Raw genomic sequence first — 25,025 nt, 5'->3', positions numbered from 1 at the left:
TTCTAGAGTGGAAGGAAGTGGAGACACATCATCCTTTTTTTTTTTTTTTTACAGACGATGGTCTGAACGCAATGGTGAGCACAGGTGGATTACAATATACAGAACACCTATAACTAAGCATTTAAATCTGAACTTGGTATTGTCGTGGTATTTAAATAACAGCTTTCTGATTCTCATGAAGAAATTTCCGGGCTATATTTCACCCCTAAATCAAATTATAAAAAATAAATAAATCAAAGAATTGAATAAATCAAACAAATAATACAAAAATAAATATAATATTTTAGGACCATCCTTTTTTTTTTTTATAGTGTAATTTTTTTCATGACAATTAAGGGAATACTCTTCTTCTGTGGGGCACAAAAAGAGAAAATATAGAAGAATATTTGATAAAATTACAATAAATGGCGACTGGCACCGTTAAGTCCACAAAGGATGCAAAAGAACACAATAAAAGGGTCCTAAAATGTGCACCATAACTCAAGTATACATCAATGCAACTGTGTATTATTAAAAATGTTCTCTTTTTGCGTTCCAAAATCTCATTTGCAGTACAGTAATGAGAATCATGTTTGTTTTATATTACAGTAGGCTATTGACAACAGGGGAAGAGGGTTTTAATGCATTTAACTGTCATGAAAAAAATGTGATGGTCTTATTAATAGTCTTCATTTTCTATTAAAAATTATTCTTTTTAATTTCTTGTGTTTGATTTTGGGGCAACATACGACCCGGACATTTTTTTCCCTGCAGTAAATTGTAAATGACTTGCACATCTGGGCTGATTTGGGAGAGATTTCATGTGGAATTTAGCAAAGTGTGACAAAAGCAGGAAGCTACAGAGGCTGATGGGGAAGTGGGATCGGGCTTTCAAGACGGGGAGATCATTGAGGAATGTCAAAGTGGGCACAGATTGGGATCCACAGCCTGATCGCTCATCTATCACATACCACATCCACCTTGACGGACTTTAGACAGGGCCTGAAGGACTGCGAGAACCAGTAGTAGTCCAGAGCCAGCTGAAGCTGAAGCTCAGAAAACAGACACTCCACATGCTGAGAGTGTGTGTATGTGCGTGCATATGTGTGTGTTTGTGTATGTGCGTGTGTATGTGTGCGTGTACATGTGTGTATGCACATGCGTGTGTATATATGTGTATGTGTGTGTATATATGCGTGCGTATGTGCATATTTGTGTATGTGTGTGCAGTGCACGCGTATGTTTGTGTGTGTGTGTGTGTGTGTGTGTGTGTGTGTGTGTGTGTGTGTGTGTGCGTGTGTGTGGGAAAGACAGGAGAGAGACAGACAAGTGTGAAAAAAGAGGGGTGAAGAAAAGAGATCCAGGAAGAGAAAGTTAACGAAAAAACAAAGAAACAAAAAAATGTGGGTGTGTATGTGTGTGTATATGTGCGTGCGTATGTGCATATTTGTGTATGTGTGTGCAGTGCACGCGTATGTGTATGTGTGTGTTTGTGTGTGTGTGTGTGTGTGTGTGTGTATGTGTGGGAAAGACAGGAGAGAGACGGACAAGTGTGATAAAAGAGGGGTGAAGAGAAAGTTAACGAAAAAACAAACAAACAAAAAAAACACATTAATCATGCTATTAAAGGAACTATAAGATAATGACAATGGACAGTAAAATAGCAGAACACAAAAAGTAAAATAAACAATGGGAGAAAACCATTCAAAAACTAACTAGTAAAACATGCACAAAACTAACAAACATGTACACTACCAGCTCAAAATGTAGACACAGATACTCATTCTTTACTATTCTTATAAAATGTAGAAAATGGAAATAATAATAAACAATGAAATAACAAAAATAGAATTACGGGAATTATGTAGTGATATAAAATATTGTTCTGTATAAAATATTGTACACCAAAAATGTAGCACTTAAAGAGTTCAGATGTGTGCTGAATATTTCATTATTTGCTTCATCCAATCCATATATACATATATATATATACTCTCTCACTCACTCACTCACACACTCACACACACACTCACTCACACACACACACACTCCTACCTCTCTCTGGTCATTGTCCAGATAGAGATGTTCAGTGTGCTGTTTCTGTCTGTCCCTCCTCCTCCATTGTGCTGGTGCACTGCGCTTCGCCCATCTAACACACAACAACATCATTACATTAAAACAAAATAACTCAAACAACTGGCCTCCACAGTTTGCACTTGGCTTATGAGAAAGAGTCTCAATGCTTGATTTACCAAAGCAAGGCACCTTGTTGGAGCAGCGTCCTTGTTGGTCTTGAAGCAAACTTAATATCAACTACAGCAGGGGAAATATAGCGGAAAACAGTATTTTTAAACCTTTCCTAAGTTATGTAATATTTGTCTAAATATTCTGGCTCTGAATGGCTTTCGAGTGGCTACAAATCATCATTTCAACAAATCAGTCATTGTTGTCCAGCGGATTTAAAGTGCCTGTAGAAGCAAATCATTAAGCATTGCTATGACTTCTACCAACGGGGGGCTACTAGCATCATCCAGTCCAGTGATTCCTCTTTGAAATTGTTATATTTTCCTCATGGTTTTGTCCGGCATAAACACATTTACATTGCTGTTGAAAACTGGTTTGCTCCCCCTGCTGCCATTTCCAGTTACTGGTTAAATATATGTCACCACAAGGGGGCGCCAATATTATAATTCAATAGAAATAAGCCAATATATACACAAAATACAAAAGTAAATACAAATTAATGAATATGTATCATAATTATCTTATAAATAACTAAGAGAAAAAAAGAAAAAAAAAACATTAAAGTGGCCATAACAGTGCCCCTATCATGTGATTTTAAACTTTCCTAATTTTAGTCTCTTACAATAGGTGTACATGCATCAAAGGTACAAAAATAAAACCCTTTTATTTTCTTATAATATCCATTCCAGCATCACATCTTTTCTCACAGTGTCTGAAATGGTTCGATAAAGGATTCAGTCTCTCTAAACCGCTCCTTTCCGAGAGCTTCCTCTGCTCTGATTGGTCAGACGGCCCAGTCTGCTGTGATTGGTCGACTGCTTACAGAACGGGTCAGAAACTAAACACTAATTACCATATCTGAATTTCAGCTCCAGATTTTCCTCAGCACTTGTAAACACAGTGATACGAACCGTAACAATGGCATTCTGATACAGTTTTACTATGAACGAAAGGCTTACGTGATTGGAACGACATGAGGGTGAGTAAATGATGACAGAATTTTCCTTTTTTGGTGAACTAATGTGTTTGGCGAGTGAATGTGTGTGTTTCCTTTAGCTCAAACAGTTGAGCGTTGGCGCTTGCAACGCCAAGGTCATGGGCTCGATTCCCAGGGAAAGCAAGAACTAATAAGAATGTAAATGTGTACCTTGAAATGCAATGTAAGTCACTTTGGATAAAAGCGTCTGCCAAATGCATATTGCATAAATGTAAATGTATATCTTTAGTGATCAAATAATAGTAATATCTAAATGAGGGTTTTGAATCAATTCCCTCAAACTGACAGTTCAGAAGCACTGACTCTCTTGAATGAATCTATCCAGCTTTACTAGCAAACAAGCATATTTTAAGGGGAAGTCATTTCTCATTTCAGGACCAACACGTGATGCTGATCCACGTTGTGCCGAAGCCTTGTGTGTAGTGCTGGGCGTCATACCGCTTCATACCGAATACCGCTGTTTATTTTTGTTATGATACTAATTTTTAATATACCGCAATACTGGTGTATGTCGCTTCAACAACGTTGGGAACGCGGCGCGACACTGTTGGAGGGTCTTTTCACTGATGCACAACTGTGTTACTAAGCGTGACGGTGAAGATGGATAGGTTAAACTATAATTGATACTAGCTGTCAAATTATATTACAGTGTTTCCCATACATCGGTTCACAATATCTACACAGCCTTTTGGAAGATCTATTTGTGGTTGGCATTGACATCGTTGAATAAACATGAGCACTGCACGTTTCAAAGTCAAAACGCGGCACGGGTGTCTTTATATGAATGTATCTGAAGTGAACTGATGGTCTTTAGAAAAGTTTCGATGTTATTTTCATTGAATCTTTCTTTATCTTTCCTGATAAAGCAGAGTTTGTGAGCGCGGCACTGCTTTGTGTTCAGCCGTTACCGTGGAAACCGCTATTTTCTGACGCTCCTAATGCCTGGTTCAGATTACACGATTTTAGCCTGATTTTGGCACGATCCGTTTGACGTAGGGTGACGTGGGGATTCGTAAACGACAACGGGCGTCGGGACGCAAGATTCGATCGTTTCATCTCGTATATGCTTCACGACATCACGATAAAAAGACTAGCATGTTTAATTTTTCACGACGGGTTGCGTCAAGAGTGAATGAATGAGTGTGTGTGTGTGTGTGTGTGCGCGAGTGAGTGTGTGTGTGTGCGAGTGAGTGTGCATGTGTGAGTGAGTGAGTGTGTGTGCGCGCGAGTGAGTGAGCGAGAGTGTGTGTGTGCGCGAGTGAGTGTGCATGTGTGTGTGAGTGTGAGTGAGTGTGTGTGCACGCGAGTGAGTGAGCGAGAGTGTGTGTGTGTGCGCGAGTGAGTGTGCATGTGAGTATGAGTGAGTGAGTGAGTGTGTCTGCACGCGAGTGAGCGAGAGTGTGTGTGTGTGCGCGAGTGAGTGTGCATGTGTGTGTGAGTGTGAGTGAGTGAGTGAGTGAGTGAGTGAGTGAGTGAGTGAGTGAGTGAGTGAGTGAGTGAGTGAGTGAGTGAGTGAGTGAGTGAGTGAGTGAGTGAGTGTGTGTGTGTGTGTGTGTGTGTGTGTGTGTGTGTGTGTGTGTGTGTGTGAGAGTGCGTGTGTATATGTGCGAGTGAATGTGTGTGTGTGTGTGTGTGTGTGAGAGACGGCACACGATGACTGCTCGGAAAGCAACGTGTAGTCTGACATGTTTCTTGTCCACGACACAACAAGATTTTAGGAGTCAAAATCGTGTAATCTGACACAGTGACTATCGTAACAGACAAAAAAATCGTGTAATCTGAACCAGGCATAAAGCGCCTCTTTGTAAACAGCCTTGCAAACCTGTATTAATGCTAGTGTTTTTCTACAATATTCACCCATGACAGTAAAATAGGGCATTCTAGGTCAGTCTACTGCAGCATTTCCTCTCTCATTCAGTAGAAAATGTGGTTAACACCCAGTCATGCTAGAAAAAAAAAAATAGAAAAAAAAACATAATATACTGTGAAAGCGGTATAATTAAAAAAAATTTGGTCATATCACCCAGCACTACTTGTGTGTGATTAAAAAAAGGAAAAGATTCCTCCTCACTTGTTGCTGGTGGGTCCGGTGGAGAGCACATCAGACTGCAAGCGGGGGAAGAAGCCCGGCTCGTAGCGGCCCTGACCGATCTTCATGTCCAGCAGGTGGGGGTGCAGAGCCGTGTGGTCGATCTTACACAGTCGCATCTCAATGGCCTTTTCTGAAGTGACACACATCACACACACATTACTGATGAATCACCAAAGAAATTACGCCTTTAATCACAGACACACAAAACCCACTACGTGGGAGGAAAGTGAGCTAGTGATGTGGTCCAATGAAAGAGACAGTTCAGCCACTGATGTGAACCCACACGCCACGCTCAAAAATATCTCTTACACAACACTAAATCTATCAGCCATTAGAGATGCTACAACAACAGCTGAGAACAACTTTACATATAATATTTAAATATATATTGACTTCCATAGTATAGAAAAAAAAAAATCTATGAAGTCAATGGGAACTAGAAATTCATCACTTTACCCACATTCTTCAAAATATAGATATATATTATTATCAAGCACCACCAATGAAAAACTAAATCTTCTAAATAAATTAATTGCAATAAAATAACTTTCTAATCAGCTCTATGATGATGATGATGATGATAAATGAGAGGTTTTAAAATAGTTTCCCTGTGCAAACATCTTGTAATCAATCATTATTCACGTTAATAATAAATACAATTTCCATTTGGCTCCATTTCCATTTTCATCAGCAGAGCTAATGGAAGACATCTGAAAGCACACATGAGCGTGATCTAAAAATCCTATCCATAATGCATTGCAGGAAGTGGATTCCAGCATGAAGCGAGCTGCCTATGGATTACAGGCTAAAACTTACAGGTCTCCGTTTTACTGATGCGTCATGAGGAAAACAGATCAATGTTGTTCGCGCCATTTTATCTCACATATTTATAAAAAAATATGAAAATAAGATATAAACTCACAATTCTGGCTTTTTTTCTTCCAATTGCGGGTATTTATATCTTGCAATTCTGACTTTTTTTTTTTAGTTATAAAGTCTGAATTGCAAGATATAAAGCAGTTAGGTAAATTGACGGATCGAATATAGACATAGCTGACTTTTTTTCTCAGAATTGTGAATTTATATCTTGCATTCTGACTTTTTTTCTGAGAATTGTGAGATATAAAAGCACAATTTTGAGAGAAAAAGTCATAATTGCTGCTTTTTGCATTGAAGAAAAAAGCTTGAATTGCAAGTTTATCTCTTGTATTCAGACTTTTTTCTCTAGAATTATAAATATATGTGAGATAAAACGTTGCAATTACCTTTTTTATTCCATGGCTGAAACAAGCTTCCATACTAAATACGTACATGCAATATAATATATAAATAATACAATTCAAAACTTTATTATTTATTTAAAGTATGAAACACAAATGAGCCTGCAAACCTTTTCTTCTGTATATTTGACATACAACCAATATTAATGAATGAATGAATGAATGAGGCATTTTATTAATAAAATGACAACCAATATTAAAATATTATCGAAATTAGCTTTGCCAAGTTATCAGTTGCTACAAATATGCAAGGATAAAAATATAGATAATTAATTTTTAGGGACAAGGCTATAATTATAACAATACATATTTTTGAATTATACACAATACATTTTCCTAAATTATGGAAGCTTGTTTCCACCATAACAAAATAAAAAAGGTAATTGCAACATATTTATAATTCAAACTTTCTCACAATTCTGAAAAAAAAAGTCTGAATACAAGATATAAACTCGCAATTCGAGTTTGTTTCTTGCAACGCAAAGCAGCAATTCTGACTATTTTCTCAAAATTGTGCTTTTATATCTCACAATTCTCCGAAAATAGTCAGAAATGCAAGATATAAATTCGCAATTCTGAGAAAAAAAGTCAGCTATGTCTATATCCGTCAATTTACATTTTTTCCACCCTCAGAATTGTGAGATGTAAAACTCGCAATAACCTTTTTTATTTTATTTATTCCATGGCTGAAACAAGCTACCACACTAAACATATATAACTTATAAATAAAATTCAAACTTTTATTTGATTTAAAGTTACGCTGAAACAGAAGAGCATCTTTTCTTCAGTCTATTCTGTCCTACAACCAATATTTTCATATTATCGAAAAACAAAAACATCCATCGGTCGTTGATTGGATGAGGGCAGATCTGAATGTGAGCTTGCAGTCGCCTGGAAGAAAGGCTCGGAGTTTAAGTGACTTAAGAGTCCGTCACCACAGAGTCGCAAAAGTCTGTTGTTTTTACCGTTCACAATAGCCGTGTTTCCACTGCCTGGCCAAAAGCGGACGAGCTAGTGCGTGCCAGGGCCAGTCGCGTTTCCACTGTTTCCACCCCGAGGGGCTTCCTCGGGGCCGACGGCCAGGGTTTTCTGGCCCGCCGAATACCTTGGTCCAAAGCGGGCCAGCTCGGGCTAGAAGAGTGGTTACGAACAGAGGCGGAGTTTACCTGAGTCTGGAGACGCAGCGCCGGATGATTCTGTCAGCATTAAAGACTTTTAAAATCATTTACCTCAAAACTCACTTTCATGTCTGAATGCCTTCTGTTTGTGATCCGATGTGGATTCTGATCACCGTATAAGGTAGAAATATTTATACACGATGCAAAAGACTATGCACGCTAACCATTACCATAGTAAACATGGTAAATATGAACACTTGAAGAAATCAGACAAATCATAAAGGCTATCACAATCCTGTTTTTATTTGATCTGTCAGTAGCCTATGTCTCGTCTCTTTATACCGAACTATCATAAAATAAAGCAACTTTTTTTTCGGGAGCTTCCTCGGTTTCTTTGACTGATAATATAACTGTACTGGGAGAGAGTGCTAAAGCTCCTCAGGTCGTATTTTGGCTGGCATATTCGTAGAAATTATAATTCTTTCTAAACGTGATGTAAATATGTCCTGTAACTACCAAATAAACAGAACCAGACGCGACTGAATAAGTCTGTCCTCTTTCTTTTTTGAAATCGACGGTAAGCTAATTTATTTATGTGGCTAATGAGCAATTTTGACACAAATTAAATCATTATGATCAATGAATCACTTTTTATTGTAAACCTGTGGTAAAACATCGATTCTTGGGTTTTAAATAATCAAGTAAACAACAAAAATGCCAGCAAACGTTTTGTTTTGCGATCACACTGTTTCCAGTGATTTCTTTCTGATTAGTTTTCTGATAAAACTTCCATTTGTTGGTGAAATTATGGGTTTTTGTGTGATGTTGTTCCAGAAAGGCGTGTTACGGGCGTGTTTTAGTGAAGCTCCGCAGAGCATCTGGCCCGACAGTGGAAACACAGTGTGTTTTGGGCTTTTAGCCCGGCACGGCCCGTTTAAAGCCCTGGCTCGCACTGGCCCGACAGTGGAAACGCAGCTAATAAGATCTATATTACAAGCATTCACAAAATTGATCTGGTGAATTTGAACATTTTATATGAAATAATGCAAAATACAGTTTCATGGCCAGTAAAAAAAACAACAACAACATTCATGACCGGTAAATTCTGAAAAAAAGTTTATACCCTGCGTGCAAGAGCTTCCACTTGTAAATTAAACTTGTAAGTCAATACGCTTAAGTTATCTCACCTGATTCCTCAATATTGGTGCATTTCTGGTACATGGATGTCCGCAGGGTGGGCGTCCTGACATTTAACATGCGGATCTTGTCAACACGGGAATCAAACACTCGCAGCGTGTGCTCTTTGTCCTCGTCATCGTGGCAGAGGATCTTGCAGTCGATGAAAGAGGCAAACATCTGCGTCTCCAGGAAGCGGGACAGGAACGGCAGGTACGGCTCTGGCTGATCCGACAGGAAGGAGGCCTGCAGTGGGGAAAGTTTGGGAATGCTCCATGAAGCTGCTGTCATCAGCATCCAGAACATCCAACACTTCTTCATCAGTTACTCTAAACTTACTTGTTTCAGAATAAATAAAGCAGTAACTGATGTCATCGAACCACCTGCCTGCCCTGAATAATATGATTTTATTGTGATTATCAAAACGTATTAGCACAATGAACGCTCATTATGAAATAAATGTTGTTGACTAATCCTATAGAGAGCCTAAGTCCCGCCCCTCCGCTTCCGGCTCATGGGACCTTATTTCGGAAAAAATATGTATGGAAGTCAATGGCGAGAGATAACTTATCTTTTTATTCCGTCTGAACTGTGCCCTGAACTACACATATGATGTTTGTCAATTTAAAAGGTAATTATGAAAGTCAAGAAAGTCGCAGTTTGTCATAAAACAGAAGAGTTTAGTTTTATGTGAAAATCGCTCAATGAACTACATCTCTCGTCTCGCACTATGTACGTCACAAGATCCGTTGCTCGTATGTGTGTATTCTGGCTCAAAACATTCAGGCATGACGGCGCTACGTTACGATTATAATGTAAGACTATAGAAAAAATGACAGACGTTAGCTTCAGTAAAGTTAGCTTCATTCATTGAGAGAAAAGGTATGACGTCGCATGTGCGCCTTCTGGGTTTGTAGTCTTTGTAATTACGTATTTTCACAGTCTTATACCTCAGCAGTTTTACATCAAGCTGCGACTTTCTTGAATTTAAAATGTATCTTTTAAATTGACAAACATCATATGTGTAAATCAGGGCACAATTCAAACGAGATCAAAATATTTGTTGTCTCTCGCCATTGACTACCATACAATATTTTTCCGAAATAAGGTCCCATGGTGGTCGACCGGAAGGGGAGGGACTTAGGCTCTCTATTAGTTCGTTCTAACGGCAAACTACTGGAAAGCAGGCCTAAAAACTCTGAAGCCGGAATGAAAAAATAGAATTTTGCTTATAAACTTAAATGAAAAACTATAAAACTGTATTATCATTATTTTAATAACTTTTAAAGACACAGAAAGAATTAAGTTGTGATCACGAGAAAACAATTATTTTATGTTGAGATCCCGAGAAAACTATATTATGCCGAAATCACGAGGAAACTATTATTTTTTTATTAAGTCAAGATAAGAAAAAGTTAGAAAAAATAAATAAATTAATAAATTAATAATAATAATAATAATAATAATAATAATAATAATGCATGGTGCTTCTATAGCCCTGGGAAATCAGTTTTATCTTTTTCCGAAACGGTGTTTTCTGTTAAAATTTTTCTGGATTACATTTTAATAACCGAAAAGCATGTCTACTCAGTTAAATTCATAAAACTTTAACAATAACACTTCTTGGTCAGTTACTTCAAGCAACTAAGAGCTGGTTGTTGTCAAGCTGGTCAGAGCTTGTTGACCAGCAATAAACCAACGTGAATTTTTAATAAACGAGTAGTGAAATGCTACCTTGTCGAAGTTCTGCATCTGGTCTCGGTTGCTGAACCAGGACTCTTTGTCTTGGCTGGGCTGAATGACGAACACCTCGTAGTCCGAGAACATCTGCGTGAAGCGGTTGGCGAAGACCTCTCGCACACGAATGTTCAGCTGATGCTTTTTCATCTCATCTTCATCACACTGCACTTTTAAATCCTTATTAGTGCTCGTGTCCTCCTTCACATCCAACTGAAAGAAAAACAAAACGCTTATAGACAGGCACAGAGCAGAAGGACACAAATATAAAAAAAATTCACGCTGTTTTAAAGGAAATTTGCAATAGTCTTTTCTTCCCTATTGTGACGTATATCTGAGTGAAATGGCTTCTCGAACAAGACAAAATGTAGAGTTTTAGCATAGGGTTTCTGCTGTGTGCGTTCGTGTGTTTTGGACGAGGCGTGGCTTTGGAGACGCTCCGAAGGGAGGGTGGGATCACATGCTTTCAAAGCTAGCTCGCTATTGTTACTGTGCGTTCACACCGCCGCCGGCGAGAGCGTCAAAGTGGCCGGAAGTCATTCATTTTCAGTAGGCACGCATGTTTCCATTACAGATTTGCGCAAAACTTTTGCGATTTTTTCTAAATGTCGACAAAAAACGATTGTGAAATGACGGCGTTTCCATTAACCGATATTATGCGACTAAAACATAATTTTTTCCTCTCGCGATCAGTCATTCCAAAAATCATGGCAATGGACGTTGGTAGGTTTGTGTATATCCCAGCCACCGCACTGGCCATTATTATTAATGGAAGGAGACGTATGTGTGTTATCCAAGCATTAATGGTAAGGAAAGACCCTTATACTGGGAGCGGCACATTATGAGGTGTTTCTCCCTCATATCTGCCTCGAGGTTTTGATTGTGGCATTTCTTTGAGGTTTAGAATCCATTATTCCTGTAATTCTTTTGTCTTTTATGAGTTTAATAAAGAACTCTGTCTCGTATTCTGTCCAAACACACCGCGTCATCTACGTCAGGTGACTGTAAATCATGTTTCCATTGTAGTTTTGTGAAATATTTCTTTTTCAAATTGCCTGAAAAACCACCTCATGTGAGCGTTAAAACTTTTTTGCGATAAATGGGAGTTTTTGCGAAATTTACGTGTTTCCATTGGGCGTATTTTTAATTCGCAATTTCAATTTTCGCAATTTGAAGGGTAATGGAAACGCGGCTAATGTGAGCCGACGGCTAGCTCAGGCGAGGGCGGCGCGTCTTGGAAAGCGAGAGCGGCGAAAAGAGTTGAAGACAGGTCAACTTTATGGTAATGAGCTATGACGCGGTTCGGCGGCAACCAATCGGAATGTAGAAGTCCTCCGCTTGAGTGGATTCCAGAGAACGCAGTCAAGTAAACCTGGGTTCTGACCACATTAGATCCCAAGCAAAATAGAGGAGAGGTTGATCATGTGAATTTGATAGGAAGGTGCGCAACACTATTTAAGGGCAACATTTTCGCACTAGAACGCTTGTTTTTCAGCGGGAATGCAAATTAGATCAGCACTTAACCATGAACACAAAAGACACACCACATAAATGGCTTTTAATTGGTTTATTTTGTTTGCAAACATGTCACCATCGATCAATTTCTTACTTTCACATTTAAAAGACTCCATGAGGTTAACTTATACCCTACTTGGGTGGGTAACTAAAACACACAGTTAGCCTCTCCGAAAAATTACCTACACTCCCTTTAATTTGTTGCTTCGTGAGTATTTAGATGCAGAAGATGTACTTAATTGGTGGAAACTTTGGTTAATCTTAATCTTAAATCTTAATATCATCATTAAATTTTTTTTTACAAAAGACAACAATCACCACTTGCTAAATTACACTCCTGACATTTTCCAGGAAAAATACTGAAGTCGCAATGTATCAGAAGTAGCGACAGATCGTTTCTTGAGTGAAAAGGATTATTGAAAAAGACAAAAATGTGGGGCGGGACTTGGTTTTATGCATCGATTGCTGATTGGATGGAGGCAGATCTCAATTGCAACTGAACTGTAAGAAAATGGCGGGATTTAAAGCACTAAACTAAATGATTGGAAAAGTCTGGCATACATCATCAGAGAGAAGTCTGACGTTTCACCGGAAGATAAAGTTTTGACATTTTGATTAAAAAATAAAAGCTTAAAAAAAAAAAATTCAGAATGAAACACGCATGATGAATCGTTCAATAAGATCAATAACAAGCATTTAGAAAACTGAATTTCCATTTCATGCCAACTTTAAAAGTACAGGAAGGGGTTAACAAAGAGCTGGAAGAAGAGAGTGGGAAAATGTGAGAGCAAATATCAGCACAGCTTTCTGGAGTTGATCTGAGTTATCTGTTCTCCATGGAAACACCCTGAATGGAGAGCAGGGAGTGCTGGGAACGGAAGTCTACAAATCGGCTTTGATTTATGAGGCAAACGAGACTCGTTCCCGGGAGAATATAACCATACAGAGCAAGTGGCAAAACACAGAGAGCAAGAGAAGCAAACAAGTGCCTGACAGCTCACTCTAAATATGGGAATCGCTGAATATCAAGTATAATGGAATTGAACTAGAGCAGCTTTAAAGATGTGACAAACTCTCTCTAGGAGCTATATTAGGAGTAAGGGGTCAAGCGCTGTCTTTAGAAAGACGTCGTGTCCTTAAGCTGCTTAATGTCATCAACAGAGACCTCGAGCTTTCTGAGAATCAGAAACAGAGCGGCGCTCAGTCTTAACCGCCATTTATTCATCTTTTCATTGCCCACACAATAATTATAACTATTGCCCACACTGAAAAGATAGGCTGTGTCTTCCACAAAGCAGCTGTCATCACTGCTGAAGTTATTGTTCGCTTTCAAAAGAGGATTTATTGAATTCAAGGCAAATCCCCCCGGAGAAACCAGATGAACACAGGAGCGAGGAAAACTCTTTTGTCAGAGAGTTTACAGCATCAAGACGTGAATTATGGAACATATGTGGAATATATTCTGGTCTAAATACAATTTGTTACATTTTATGAAATAAATAAATAAATAAAAAAAGGTTATTGTGTAGTTGCGTCAATTGTTTTATCTGAGATAATAACGCAATGAAAACATGGCAAATTGTGCGAACATACTTTTTGGCCAGGCTGACATACAAAGAAATTATGAACACATGCAAAAACAAGAAAAAAAAAAAAGATAAAAAAAAAGTGATTATGTTGTAGTCAATGTATGCTTTTTCCCGTGAGCTTTTTGTTTTTCTATGCATTTTTTTTATGGAAGTTTTGTTTCTCTGAGGGCTTTTTGTTAAAGCACTCTAAAGCTCTAAAGTTGTACTTTATTGAGGTGGATGAACTTGTGGTTATGCTTTATTACGCAATTCCCACAGGAAACAGTGTTGAAAACAGTGCTTTAGGAATCCTTATGTCCTTGTCCCTTCCATGTCCTTTATCATGTTATCATAATGTATTATAATGTAATATATTGTATTTATTACAGAATATTCATTTAAAGTGCCATTTTAAAGGTACCTAATTTTGTTTTTGGAGTCTCCTACAATAGGTTTAAATGCATATCAGGTCAAAAAACACTTTAATTTTCTCATAATATCCATTGCAGCTTCACCTTGTTTCTCACAGTGTCTGAAATGGTTCAATAAAGGATTCAGTTTCTCTAATCCCCTCCTTTCCGAGAGCTTCCTTTGCTCTGATTGGTCAGATAACCCAGTCTGTTGTGATTGGTCGACCTTTTACAGTGCGTGTCGGTAACGAAACGTCCATTACCATATCTGAATTTCAGTTCTTCCTCAGCGCTTGATACACTGTGATACAAACAGTAACGATGGCATCGGTTTTATCACATCAATTTGAGCCCGAGTTCAACAATGAAACATTAGAAGAAGCGAGACTAAGTGATAGATGCTGTTTGCAGGCAGCCAATGAAGACCATAGGCTGGTATTATGCAAATTTGTTACAAACCTACGTAGGTTCATGCAGGAAATTACAGACGACTCGTTTCAGAATCGGTTCTTTCTTTAAGGAAACAATAATTTAATTTATCTGCACTTTGATCTCACTACATATTTCACACTGAAAAGGTAAAAGCATAATTAGGGCACTTTAAAGAACCATAACGAACCTTTGAGGAACTATAGTCAGTTCTGTGTCCTCATTCTCATGCTCACCTTCTCCAGACTGACTCCAGTCCTCTTGACCAGCGCTTGCAGACGAGCTATGGTTTGGTTTTCTCTCAGCAAGTACGAGTTGAGCGGTGAGCCGGCCAGGTTGCCGTTGCGCTTGTCGGAGGCCGTGTCACCTGACCGGAAGCCCCTGAGCTTGCCCTGGCCCTCGCTGCATTGTGGGTTTGCCTCTGGAGACATGCCGAACGCCAGCAGAACCTCCGAGATCTCCTGGATGAACTCCAGCTTGTTGGGGAACTGAGGCAGGTCCTCGGGTAGCTCGATGAAGTGGTTGTCAATATCGACAAAACACAGGTTGGCCTGGAGAGAACGAGAGTCATTTCATTACAAGCACTGATCTATGGCTTTATGTACTGGAAATTCCTGAAAGAGGATTTCTTAGGCCCTGTTTACACCTGGTATTAAGATGCGTTTTGGTTGATCGGATCACAAGTAGACGAGGGAGACACATACCCGTTCACACCTGGTGTTTTAATCTCTTTTGTCCACTTTTGACCACTTCTGTCTTGATTTGTTCGAGGGGAGGGTCTATGGGCGGGTAAATGTATGGGCTCTTTCAGCTCTTTTGATCTAATGGACGCACTAAGTCAGATGACAGAAAAACCTACAGAAAGCTACTGCTCTGACAGCCACAAGACCAGCCGAACGCTATGAGAGTGTGTAAGAAATCAGGAATGGTGAGAGAACATTGTGCTTGGTACATTTTTAATCTTCAAACCAAACTTGAGTCTTCAGCCGACAAAATTTAAATCCCGTCTGGCTAGAGCTCTTCCCATAATGTTCCCGCATTAGATCAGTAGACTGAGAGAAGACCGTTTGAACACATTTGACCACATGAGCGTTTACACTACGAAAGCAATCCGGTCGAATGTGTTTTCCACGACCTCTGGAAGAGGTTAAAAAAGTGGACAAGCTCAAAACGCTTTAGACCCCGTTTACACCTGTATTTAGCATTGTCCACTTGTGATCCGATCGACCAAAACGCATCTTAATACCAGGTGTAAACAGGGCCTTAAAGATAATGGACAATGTAGTGACATTTACTTCTATTTTTGTCCACTAGACTAGAGAGCTTTGGACAAACTTACAATCCAAAGATGCTCAGTTGAGAATTATATACCAAACAATTGCCAAATCTGGATCATTTTATACATTTAACTACAGGTACAACTACAAATGCACACCACCTGACAAGCACCTAATAATACTACTATGTTTTCTGGTACAACGGTCAAAAATTTGGAACAATTACGATTTTTCTATGTTTTTTAAATGCTCACCAAGGCTGCATTTATTTGATCGAAAAAAGCAGTAAAAACAATAATATTGTGAAGTATTTTTACAATTTAAAAAGAACCATTTTCCATTGTAATTTAGTATGTTAGAATGTAATTTATTCCTGTGATCAAAGCTGAATTTTCAGCATCATCACTCCAGTCTTCAGTGTCACAAGATCCTTCAGAAATCATACTAATATGTCACAGTAGGTTTTTTTAACAGGGCACATCGCAGCGATACACCAGAGAGTTTGTTTTCCCTGCAGGTTTGCGCCACAGATTTCTTTCATAAGCGTTAAAAGAAGCGTCACTGTAACCGACCTGCGTTAGATATTAGATTTGCTCTGACGGAAGCGCTCTTTTTACTGCTGCTTTTCAAGTGAGATCAAGGAAAGATTAGATATCTCATCAGTCAGCCAGGTCAGAGATTATTTCCCTACAAAAGGTTTTACAAATATTGTTTCAGTCACATCTCAGTACGGAGAAGAAGAGGGGTTTTACAGGGAGATGTAATTATTCTGGGCTCTGAATCAAATATTCCAGTATGTGTTGTACAAAAATGGTATTAGAGCTATATATGGTACATATAATATACAAATTATGTCACATTCATTTAACACACTCTTTATTTGGACTTTGACAGTGCTAAGAGATATTTTTAATAGCATCTCCATTTTAAGGCCTAGTTGTAAAAATGCAGATAGATCTGGGGAGACTGATTCATTTTAATTTTACTTTCAACTTTATTGTGTTTATTGTACTCTATTTTTTCAACCTAGTGTGTAATAATGCCTGTTTGATGGTCTCTGACTTTTAAAAAGACACTTTTTTCAGTTTTACAGCAAACACAAACTGTAGAAATCATTCTTATATGATGATTTGGTGTTCAATTATAAATAATGGTGCTTATTATTATCAATGTTGAAAACATGAGATCTTGGTGCGTAATATTTTGGTGCAAATCAGTTTTTTGATGATTAGAAAGTTCAAAACAACAGCATTTACTTGAAACAGAAATCTTTACAAACATTATAAATGTCTTTAGTGTCACTTTTGATCAATTGAATGCTTCCTTGCTGAATAAAAGTGAATTTCTTTTCATTTAAAAACTTGCCCCATGCTACTAAATTGTAGCATTTCACAGTTTCCCCAAAAATATTAAGCAGAAAAAATTCTTTTCAACATTGATACTAAATCAGAAATGTTTCATGAGCACCAAATCAGCATATCAGAAGGATTTCTGAAGGATCATGTGACACTGAAGACTGGAGTAATGATTCTAAGAAATTCAGCTTTGATCACAGGAATACATTAGATTTTAAAATATATTAAAATAGAATAAATTATAATAATATTTCACAATATTACTGCTTTTGCATTATTATGTATTGAATAAATGCAGCCTGGGTCAGCACTTCTTTCAAACACCCCCCCACACACACACACACTATATATATGTATATATATTTATATTTCAATTTATATGTATATCTCTTTAGATTGGGCAGCATTAGGATTTCAGCCTAATAACCACAAACCTCTTATGCCAGGAAGATGCTGATGCAAGAACTAATGACGCACGTAAAGTCCAAACTGACCATTCTGACAATGATCTATAAGGTTGAAGCACTAATCCTCTAGAAAACCCACATGACTTCATGATGTACTGAATAGCAGGATGAGTGTGTTCTCTGGGAGTGAGTGTAAGTCACGCACCTCTTGGGGGAGTTCCAGCTTGGTGCGGTCATCCTGGCCGTTGGAGTGCAGACCCATGAGGTACGGCACAGGAGCGTCCAGAAAGTGGAGCAGTGAAGCGGGCAAGATGGGCACGTACACATGCTGCCATTGGAAGGGGAACATTAAGGCTGTGATGCTCTCTGCCACCGTCATCAGCCGCTGGTAATCTGATCAGCAAGAGGACACAGACACATTTACACACGTTACTCTACACAGAGCGATGCTAATTATCCATCTCCACGGATAGAACAATCACACATGAGACCGTAACAGTGTATTTACAGGAACAGATATTTACATAGAGATGAAAACAAAAGTTGTGGTAGCTCACAGAATCAGACAGAACGCAGACGGACTGTATATATATATGTACAGTATATCAGATTTAAAGGGATAGTCCATCCAAAAATGAAACCTGTGTCATCATTTACTCACCCTCATGTCGTTCCAAACAGTTTTGGTTCCCATTGACTTCCATTGAATGGACAAAAAATGGGAAGCAAACCTCTTTGGTTTCCAACATTCTTAAAAAATATCTTATTTTATGTTCCACAGAAGAAAAAAAGTCATAGAGGTTTGGAACGACGTGAGTGTGAGTAAATGATGACAGACTTTAAGTGCTCTTCGTGGAGACTGACTCCATTATTCGATGTTCAGTACTGTCATTTTTTCGTGTGAGAATGTTCTTGACATTCAATAATTTACTTTTTGTAGAAATGTGAGTGCTTCTTAAGTGACTAGCACACAATGCAGTCTCAAGTGGTCATTTAAAACTAAAAATATCACAGAATTGAGGAATTTCTTCTATACTATTCTTACACACACAAAAAGGTCAATTTTTTCGTTATGGTCTCCACCCTGCAATCCCATAGGGTGTCACGACTGTCAGAGAGACAGGAATACTAAACCAGCCTCTAAGCACACTGAGTAACAACAACAGGCCTATTCATACACACAAACACACACACACACACACGTTTAATGGGGACTTTGCATAGACATAAATGAGTTTTATAATGTGCAAACTGTATATTCTACCCCCTCACACTAACCCTACCCTTCACAGAAAACTTTCTGCATTTTTACATTTTCAAAAAAAAAATTCTTAGTCTTATTTATAAGCTGTTTTCCTCATGGAACCAAAAATGTTCCCACAAGGACAAGGATTTTGGGTATTGCCATCTTTGTGGGGACATTTCGTCCAAATAGCCATAGGGTTTACCTGAACCACACACACACACACACACACACACACACATATATACATACGCAAACACATACATATATATATATATATATATATATACACACATTTATATATATATATATATATATATATATACACACACACATACACACACAAAAAAAAAAAAATATATATATATATATATATATATATAAAATAATACATTTTTTTAATATATATACACACACACACACACACCACAGAACAACTGTCACATTCATAATAAAATCATTCATCAAGAGTCAAAATTACCCTAACAAACCTCCATTATTCATTCATAATATAATATAATAAATACTTTATCCATAATAATAATAATCCAAATTACGGTTTAGGTCTATTCATTTTTGTATGAATAATTTGTTAAAGATGTTGACAACAAATGAGCAGTTGACAGATTCATATTTGATCCGTTTCATATATTTCTATTATTATTACTGTTATTAAATAATAATAATAATAATGTTTTTTATTAAATTATTAATCCAATAAGATAACTTGTTATTTAAACAATAACGATAATAATATTTCAATACGATTTAAAATGAATTAATATTATATTATGTATGATTAATTAACTGATCATATTAATTCCAAGTAATAATCAGATGACATGTAAGCTTATAGACTGTCCTGCAACTGAGACTGAGGTCTATATATGGAAATGACCAGTAACTGGCGATCATCCACTGATCTAGCAGCAGAAGCCCGTCTCAAGAATTCACGTCCATGGGAAAGAGCCAGGGAAATTATAGATATATATGCTACGTATGCGGCTGTTATATATATAGAACAACGTAGGCTATCTTGTTTTGTAGAGATCACACCCTGCTGTGTGCGTGCGCAGCTCATCTAATGACATCAAGTCTTTTTCATTCTGGACTCACTGTCCACAAACATTACGCTTACAAGCATGAGCCTTCTGGATGCAGAGAGGGATGATGTAATTTCCAGCCAATCGTATTTATGCTGCATCACCACCATCCTCCTGATCTGGAGGCTGGTTGCTAAGAAACAGCACAGCAAAGCATCCACCGCATCACCCAGACCCCTGTCGCCGTGTAGTTACCTCCTGTGATTTGCTATTCCGTGTTGCTGTAATTGATCCAATCAGCACGTCTGTCACTGAATCGCAAAACAATCTTCCCGTGACCCTTTAAATTCAATCTAAAACGGCCTGCGGAGGATTTACGCTGCCAATCACATTGCATTTAACATGTGAATCAAACAAGAGTGACATTTTCAGAAGTAAAATAATGATATTTATTAAAGATTAACGGTCAGGTTGAGGTTAAGCGTATGGCAGTTAGAAGTTGATTAAATTACTACATTTTGTGATTAACTGCTAAACGTGTTCACGTAAATAAATCAACAGAAAGCCGCGAGTTTAATTTGCAAAGTACTATGTGTTTGAGAGAAAAAAGGGTGGGCTGTGAGTTTGACGAGAACAAAGCGATAAGATGAGCTCACACGGACACTGAGATGGAGAGAGAGAGTGTGTGAAAGTGAGAAAGAGCGTGTCGCAGTACACTGCAACATCACCGCCTGTTCATTCTCTCAACTAAAACCAGACTGTGGTGTACAGAGATCAAGGAAATTAGCGGAAATCAATGTTTGCATGGCATTCGTTCAGATATCGGGTCATTAGATTTGAATTGGCTTTACTTTGAAATTGCTGCTATTAGTTGGCAGCAAAGAGCAACACTAATTCATGTCAGAAAGGTATTAGGTTCACTAATTTAAAGCTTCTGCATTACTCTCTTTTGGACTATTAATGACAATGATTTATGACTGAGTAAGTTACAGCCGACTCGTTAACAGTTTACAGAAACTCAATGAGATTTTCCAGTTTTCCTACTATATGTGACCCTGGACCACAAAACCAGTCACATGTCGCACGGGTGTGTTTGTGGCAATAGCCGACAATACATTATATGGGTCAAAATTATTGATTTTTCTTTTATGCCAAAAATCATTAGGATTTTAAGTAAAGATCATGTTTCATGAAGGTATTTTGTACATTTCCTACCGTAAATATATAAAACATTTATTTTTGTGAGTGAATGAAGCACAATCGTGAACATAAATGGACAACTTTTTTTGCACCCTCAGATTCCAGATATTCAAATAGTTGTATCTCAGCCAAATATTGTCCTATCATAACAAACCATACGCCAATGGAAAGCTTATTTATTCAGCTTTAGATGATGTATACATCTCAATTTCATAAAATTGACCCATGTGACTGGTTTTGTGGTCCAGGGTCACATATGTCCTATTAAAGGGGACCTATTTTTTGGAATTGCGCTCTCACGCTAATTTGCCCAGTTTAGTAAATCTGTCCCTAAGTGTCTAAACCAAAACTATCGGGGCTTTGTTTGATAGCACGCATCTCTGTAACTTTAGCAGAACCAATTTCTTCTTACAAGAACATTGGAGAAGTCTGGGAACACAGATTTCCATCAGACACTTTCCCACCTAGAAATTGCGTAAAACTAATCAGCCCTTTTGAGAAACCTCTTGCCATTTTTGTGTGGAATTTGTCTGAATCTGAGAATAATAATAATAATAATAAGCAGGCTCTAGATCTACAGAAGTATCCCAGCAGGCAATTTTGCGTTTAAAAGACGTCTAATAGCCGTCAAAACAAAGCCCAGACGTCTAGGCTAAAACAAGGCAAAATTTGGGCTGTTAGTGAAAATTTAATAGATTTCCAAACCATCGCCCAAGAATAGACTAGTCATCAATTAGATAACAAAGAAATAAAATGAGTGAAGAAATGAAACCAAACACCTTGTAATCACTGTTGACTTTGCTTACATGATGGAATTTCATACATCTCGCAAGTTATTTTGGCAAATTCAAGGTTATTTTGGCTAGAAATGGGTTACTCATAGCCGGACTATATCGGGTCTATAGTTAAACTAGATGGTGAAATGACGACTATTTTGGGATGGCTGATTAGCAGCCAGGCACATTAAGTGCCTGATATGGCCATTTCAAGATCATTAAATTGTGTTATATCTTATATGATACATTTAAGCGATACGGTGCAAGAGGCAGAGCTATAGTCTAAATATAGACTGGCAAAAGGGCGTTGTTAGGCATGACACCACTTCAAGTGCCTTCCTGCTTTATGGCCCTGTTTACACCTGGTGTTTTAATCCACCTTGTGATGTTATCGACCAAAAAACATCTTAATACTAGGTGTAAACAGGGCCTATGACAGGGCAAAGATATAGGAGTGTTTGGAGTGATCCCAAAAAATAATAATAATTCAATTCGGAGGAACCAAATTCAAGGTTATTTTAGCTAGAAATGGGTTACTCATAGCCAGACTATATCAGGTCTATTGTTAAACTAGGCGGTGAAACGACGGCTATTCTGGGATGGCTGATAGTTACTCACGTTGCGAGTACAGAAGGATCTGGATCTCCAGGAGTGCACAGGTGAAGAGTTGTAACACGTTCTCCAAGCCCAGCAGCTCAAACACCTCCTGCATGGGGAAGTCAAAGAGGGGCAGCTCGGACGTGCTGGGTCTCTGACACAACACCGGCCCGTATACGCCCGAAAACTTCAAGGAACGCCCGGCCGGTGGCAGTGGGACTTCGTAGAGAACGTTGTAGACGTAGCTCTCCAACGGGAGCGGAGGGGGTTGAGGCGAGGTGACGGCCTGGTGCAACTGTTCGAGAACCTTTCTGCAGGCATTGGCGAAGGCCATGGGTGTGATCAGGCAGATGCATTTGGACACGTAGAGTGTGTCCCGGCTGATGTCATACGAGTTGAAACGCTGCAAACGGGACAGGGATGGGGCGGCGTGCAGATGTTGAGGGGTGGGACGGGGGTCTTCGGGACTGCGAGGTGTGGGTGGCGTGTGCAAGATGTCGTACTGTTCTGCATTGTGCATGTGATAGAGAGTCTGCATGGCACTGCAGATCTGTTTGCTCGTCACCTCCTCGAAGAAGGTGAGGGCGAAGCCGTAGGTTCGGGAGCCGTCCTCTCTCGTGATGATGAAGGAGTGGAACTGTGGATCACGGGTGTCTGTCTGTGTCCGGAAAGACAGGCCTTTTGGCATACAGAGCTGTGGGGGAACAAAAACAGGTTCTGAGGCTCTACAAAGACCCTTAACTGTTTTTGACCTTCAACAAGCGCCCTTAATTTAAGGCATTGCACTCATTTGAATGACCAATTTAGCAGCCAGGCACATTAAGTGCCATTTCAAGATTGTCGACAACCTTGCATGGTTAGAATTACATATCAGCAATCTCAAATGTGTTATATCTTATATGATATATTTAAGCGATACAGTGCAAGAGGCAGAGCTATAGTCTAAATATAGACTGGCAAAAGGGCGTTGTTAGGCATGACACCACTTCAAGTGCCTTCCTGCTTTATGGCCCTGTTTACACCTGGTGTTTTAATCCACCGACCTTGTGATGCTATCGACCAAAACACATCTTAATACTAGGTGTAAACAGGGCCTATGACAGGGCAAAGATATAAGAGTGTTTTGGAGTGATGCCTAAAATAAAAATATTAAATTAGGAGGAATTAGGAATTGTTAGTCATCTATAAAACAGAAAGCATACTTCACTTGTCCGTGTTCACGGGTGAGTGTCTTTTTAACTCTTATGAAAGATTCTTTGGGCCTTATCTTACAGCGCCAGCGCCAGGCTCGACGCAAGTGTTTTTTGCTAGTTTCAGTCCGACGCAGTTATCATTTTCACGTCCTGCGGCACGTTGTTTAAATAGCAAATGCATTTGCGCCCATTTGTCTGAAAATGAGGTGTGTTCTGGCACATTGTTGGAGCGTTGCTATTTTGAGGCAACAGAAATAGACTGCGCCATTTACCAAATGAAACCTGGCACAATATTATTTTTTTGTGTTATTTAAGGCGAGACACGGCAGGCAAAAACATCGGGTTTTTTTTACTGGTCAATTTTGAGATTTTGGGATATTTGTCTTCAATAACATGTCTTCTTTCAGACTTGTGGTGAAAAAAAAGTCAGAAATACACATTTAGGTCTTTATTTTACTACACCTTGTCTGTTTGCGTCTGTAGATTTCTCATAAATTCAACAAAAGTTGCCGTTCTTAATCAACATGCTGCTCCGCGATCGCTGCCGGCATCACATGCACCGTTAGGAAGCTCTCTCTCTCCTGTACAATCCTGTCGGATCCAAATAGGGTCATTTCCTATTTATCAGCGACCAATCGTGAAAGTAAAAGGGCTGAATGCGCAATCTCATTGGCTGATGATAAATCTTTAAAGCCCGTTTTCTCAAAATGACTTTTCTCTCATACTCCAAGTCCGAAATCTCCACTTCAGTAGCACCTATATACACCAAACTTTCCAGTCTTGTACCTAGTTATATTATGAAGACATTTACAGAGGGATTTGTAAATATATTATTCCTAGCCTGATTTATATAACATTTTATTCCAAAAAACATGGCGAAAATATTTTTTTTTAAGGCTATTGACAGTATTTTCTGATTTACAGGATAACAAAAGTAGATATCCATAAATCCCTCTGTAATTTTTTCCCATCTAATATGTGAACACAATGAAAAAAATATTTTTAACCTGGCTTTATCCAATACTCAGATTTCGTTTTTTTTAAATATATGCAAATTAGCGCATATTTAATTAGACTTTGCCTAATTTGCATATTTAAACATTAAATTACAGAAAACTTGTAATACATTTTTTTCTCATCTTAATGTAGGTAATCAACTGGGAAAGTTTCATGGTGATATCTGCTAGTTAAAAATTGTACCCTATTGTAGTGTCTCGCCTTAAAGAGCGCGTTAGTAATGTGCGCCTATAGTCGGGTCCACAACGCGCGTACACTCTGCTTATTAAACACACAGGGACACACAGACAGCACACAAACATGCCAAATATTTAAAATAAAAGGATTACAATGTAAAAGATTATTATTGTGTCGTTAAAGATATGGTGGAAT

At 38.4% G+C, this 25,025-nt stretch overlaps 1 protein-coding gene across 2 annotated transcripts in view; it reads right to left on the bottom strand.

The window, feature by feature from the left end:
• Positions 1–25,025, bottom strand: part of dennd5a (DENN/MADD domain containing 5A) — a 64,014-nt gene that overhangs the window by 14,397 nt on the left and 24,592 nt on the right. For both annotated transcript variants that reach the window (XM_084405158.1, XM_084405157.1), the window contains 7 exons: positions 22,465–23,137; positions 17,790–17,977; positions 14,782–15,096; positions 10,621–10,836; positions 8,898–9,132; positions 5,292–5,442; positions 2,035–2,128 (listed from right to left, as the gene is read on the bottom strand). In XM_084405158.1, the coding sequence (XP_084261284.1) occupies positions 2,035–2,128; positions 5,292–5,442; positions 8,898–9,132; positions 10,621–10,836; positions 14,782–15,096; positions 17,790–17,977; positions 22,465–23,137 (1,872 nt within the window). The remainder of the gene's footprint in view (positions 1–2,034; positions 2,129–5,291; positions 5,443–8,897; positions 9,133–10,620; positions 10,837–14,781; positions 15,097–17,789; positions 17,978–22,464; positions 23,138–25,025) is intronic.

The sequence above is a fragment of the Rutilus rutilus genome (genome assembly GCF_951802725.1).
Source record: "Rutilus rutilus genome assembly, chromosome: 3".
Taxonomy (NCBI): domain Eukaryota; kingdom Metazoa; phylum Chordata; class Actinopteri; order Cypriniformes; family Leuciscidae; genus Rutilus; species Rutilus rutilus.
Note: the sequence above shows the minus strand (reverse complement) of the source record. Positions and strands in the feature narration are given on the sequence as shown.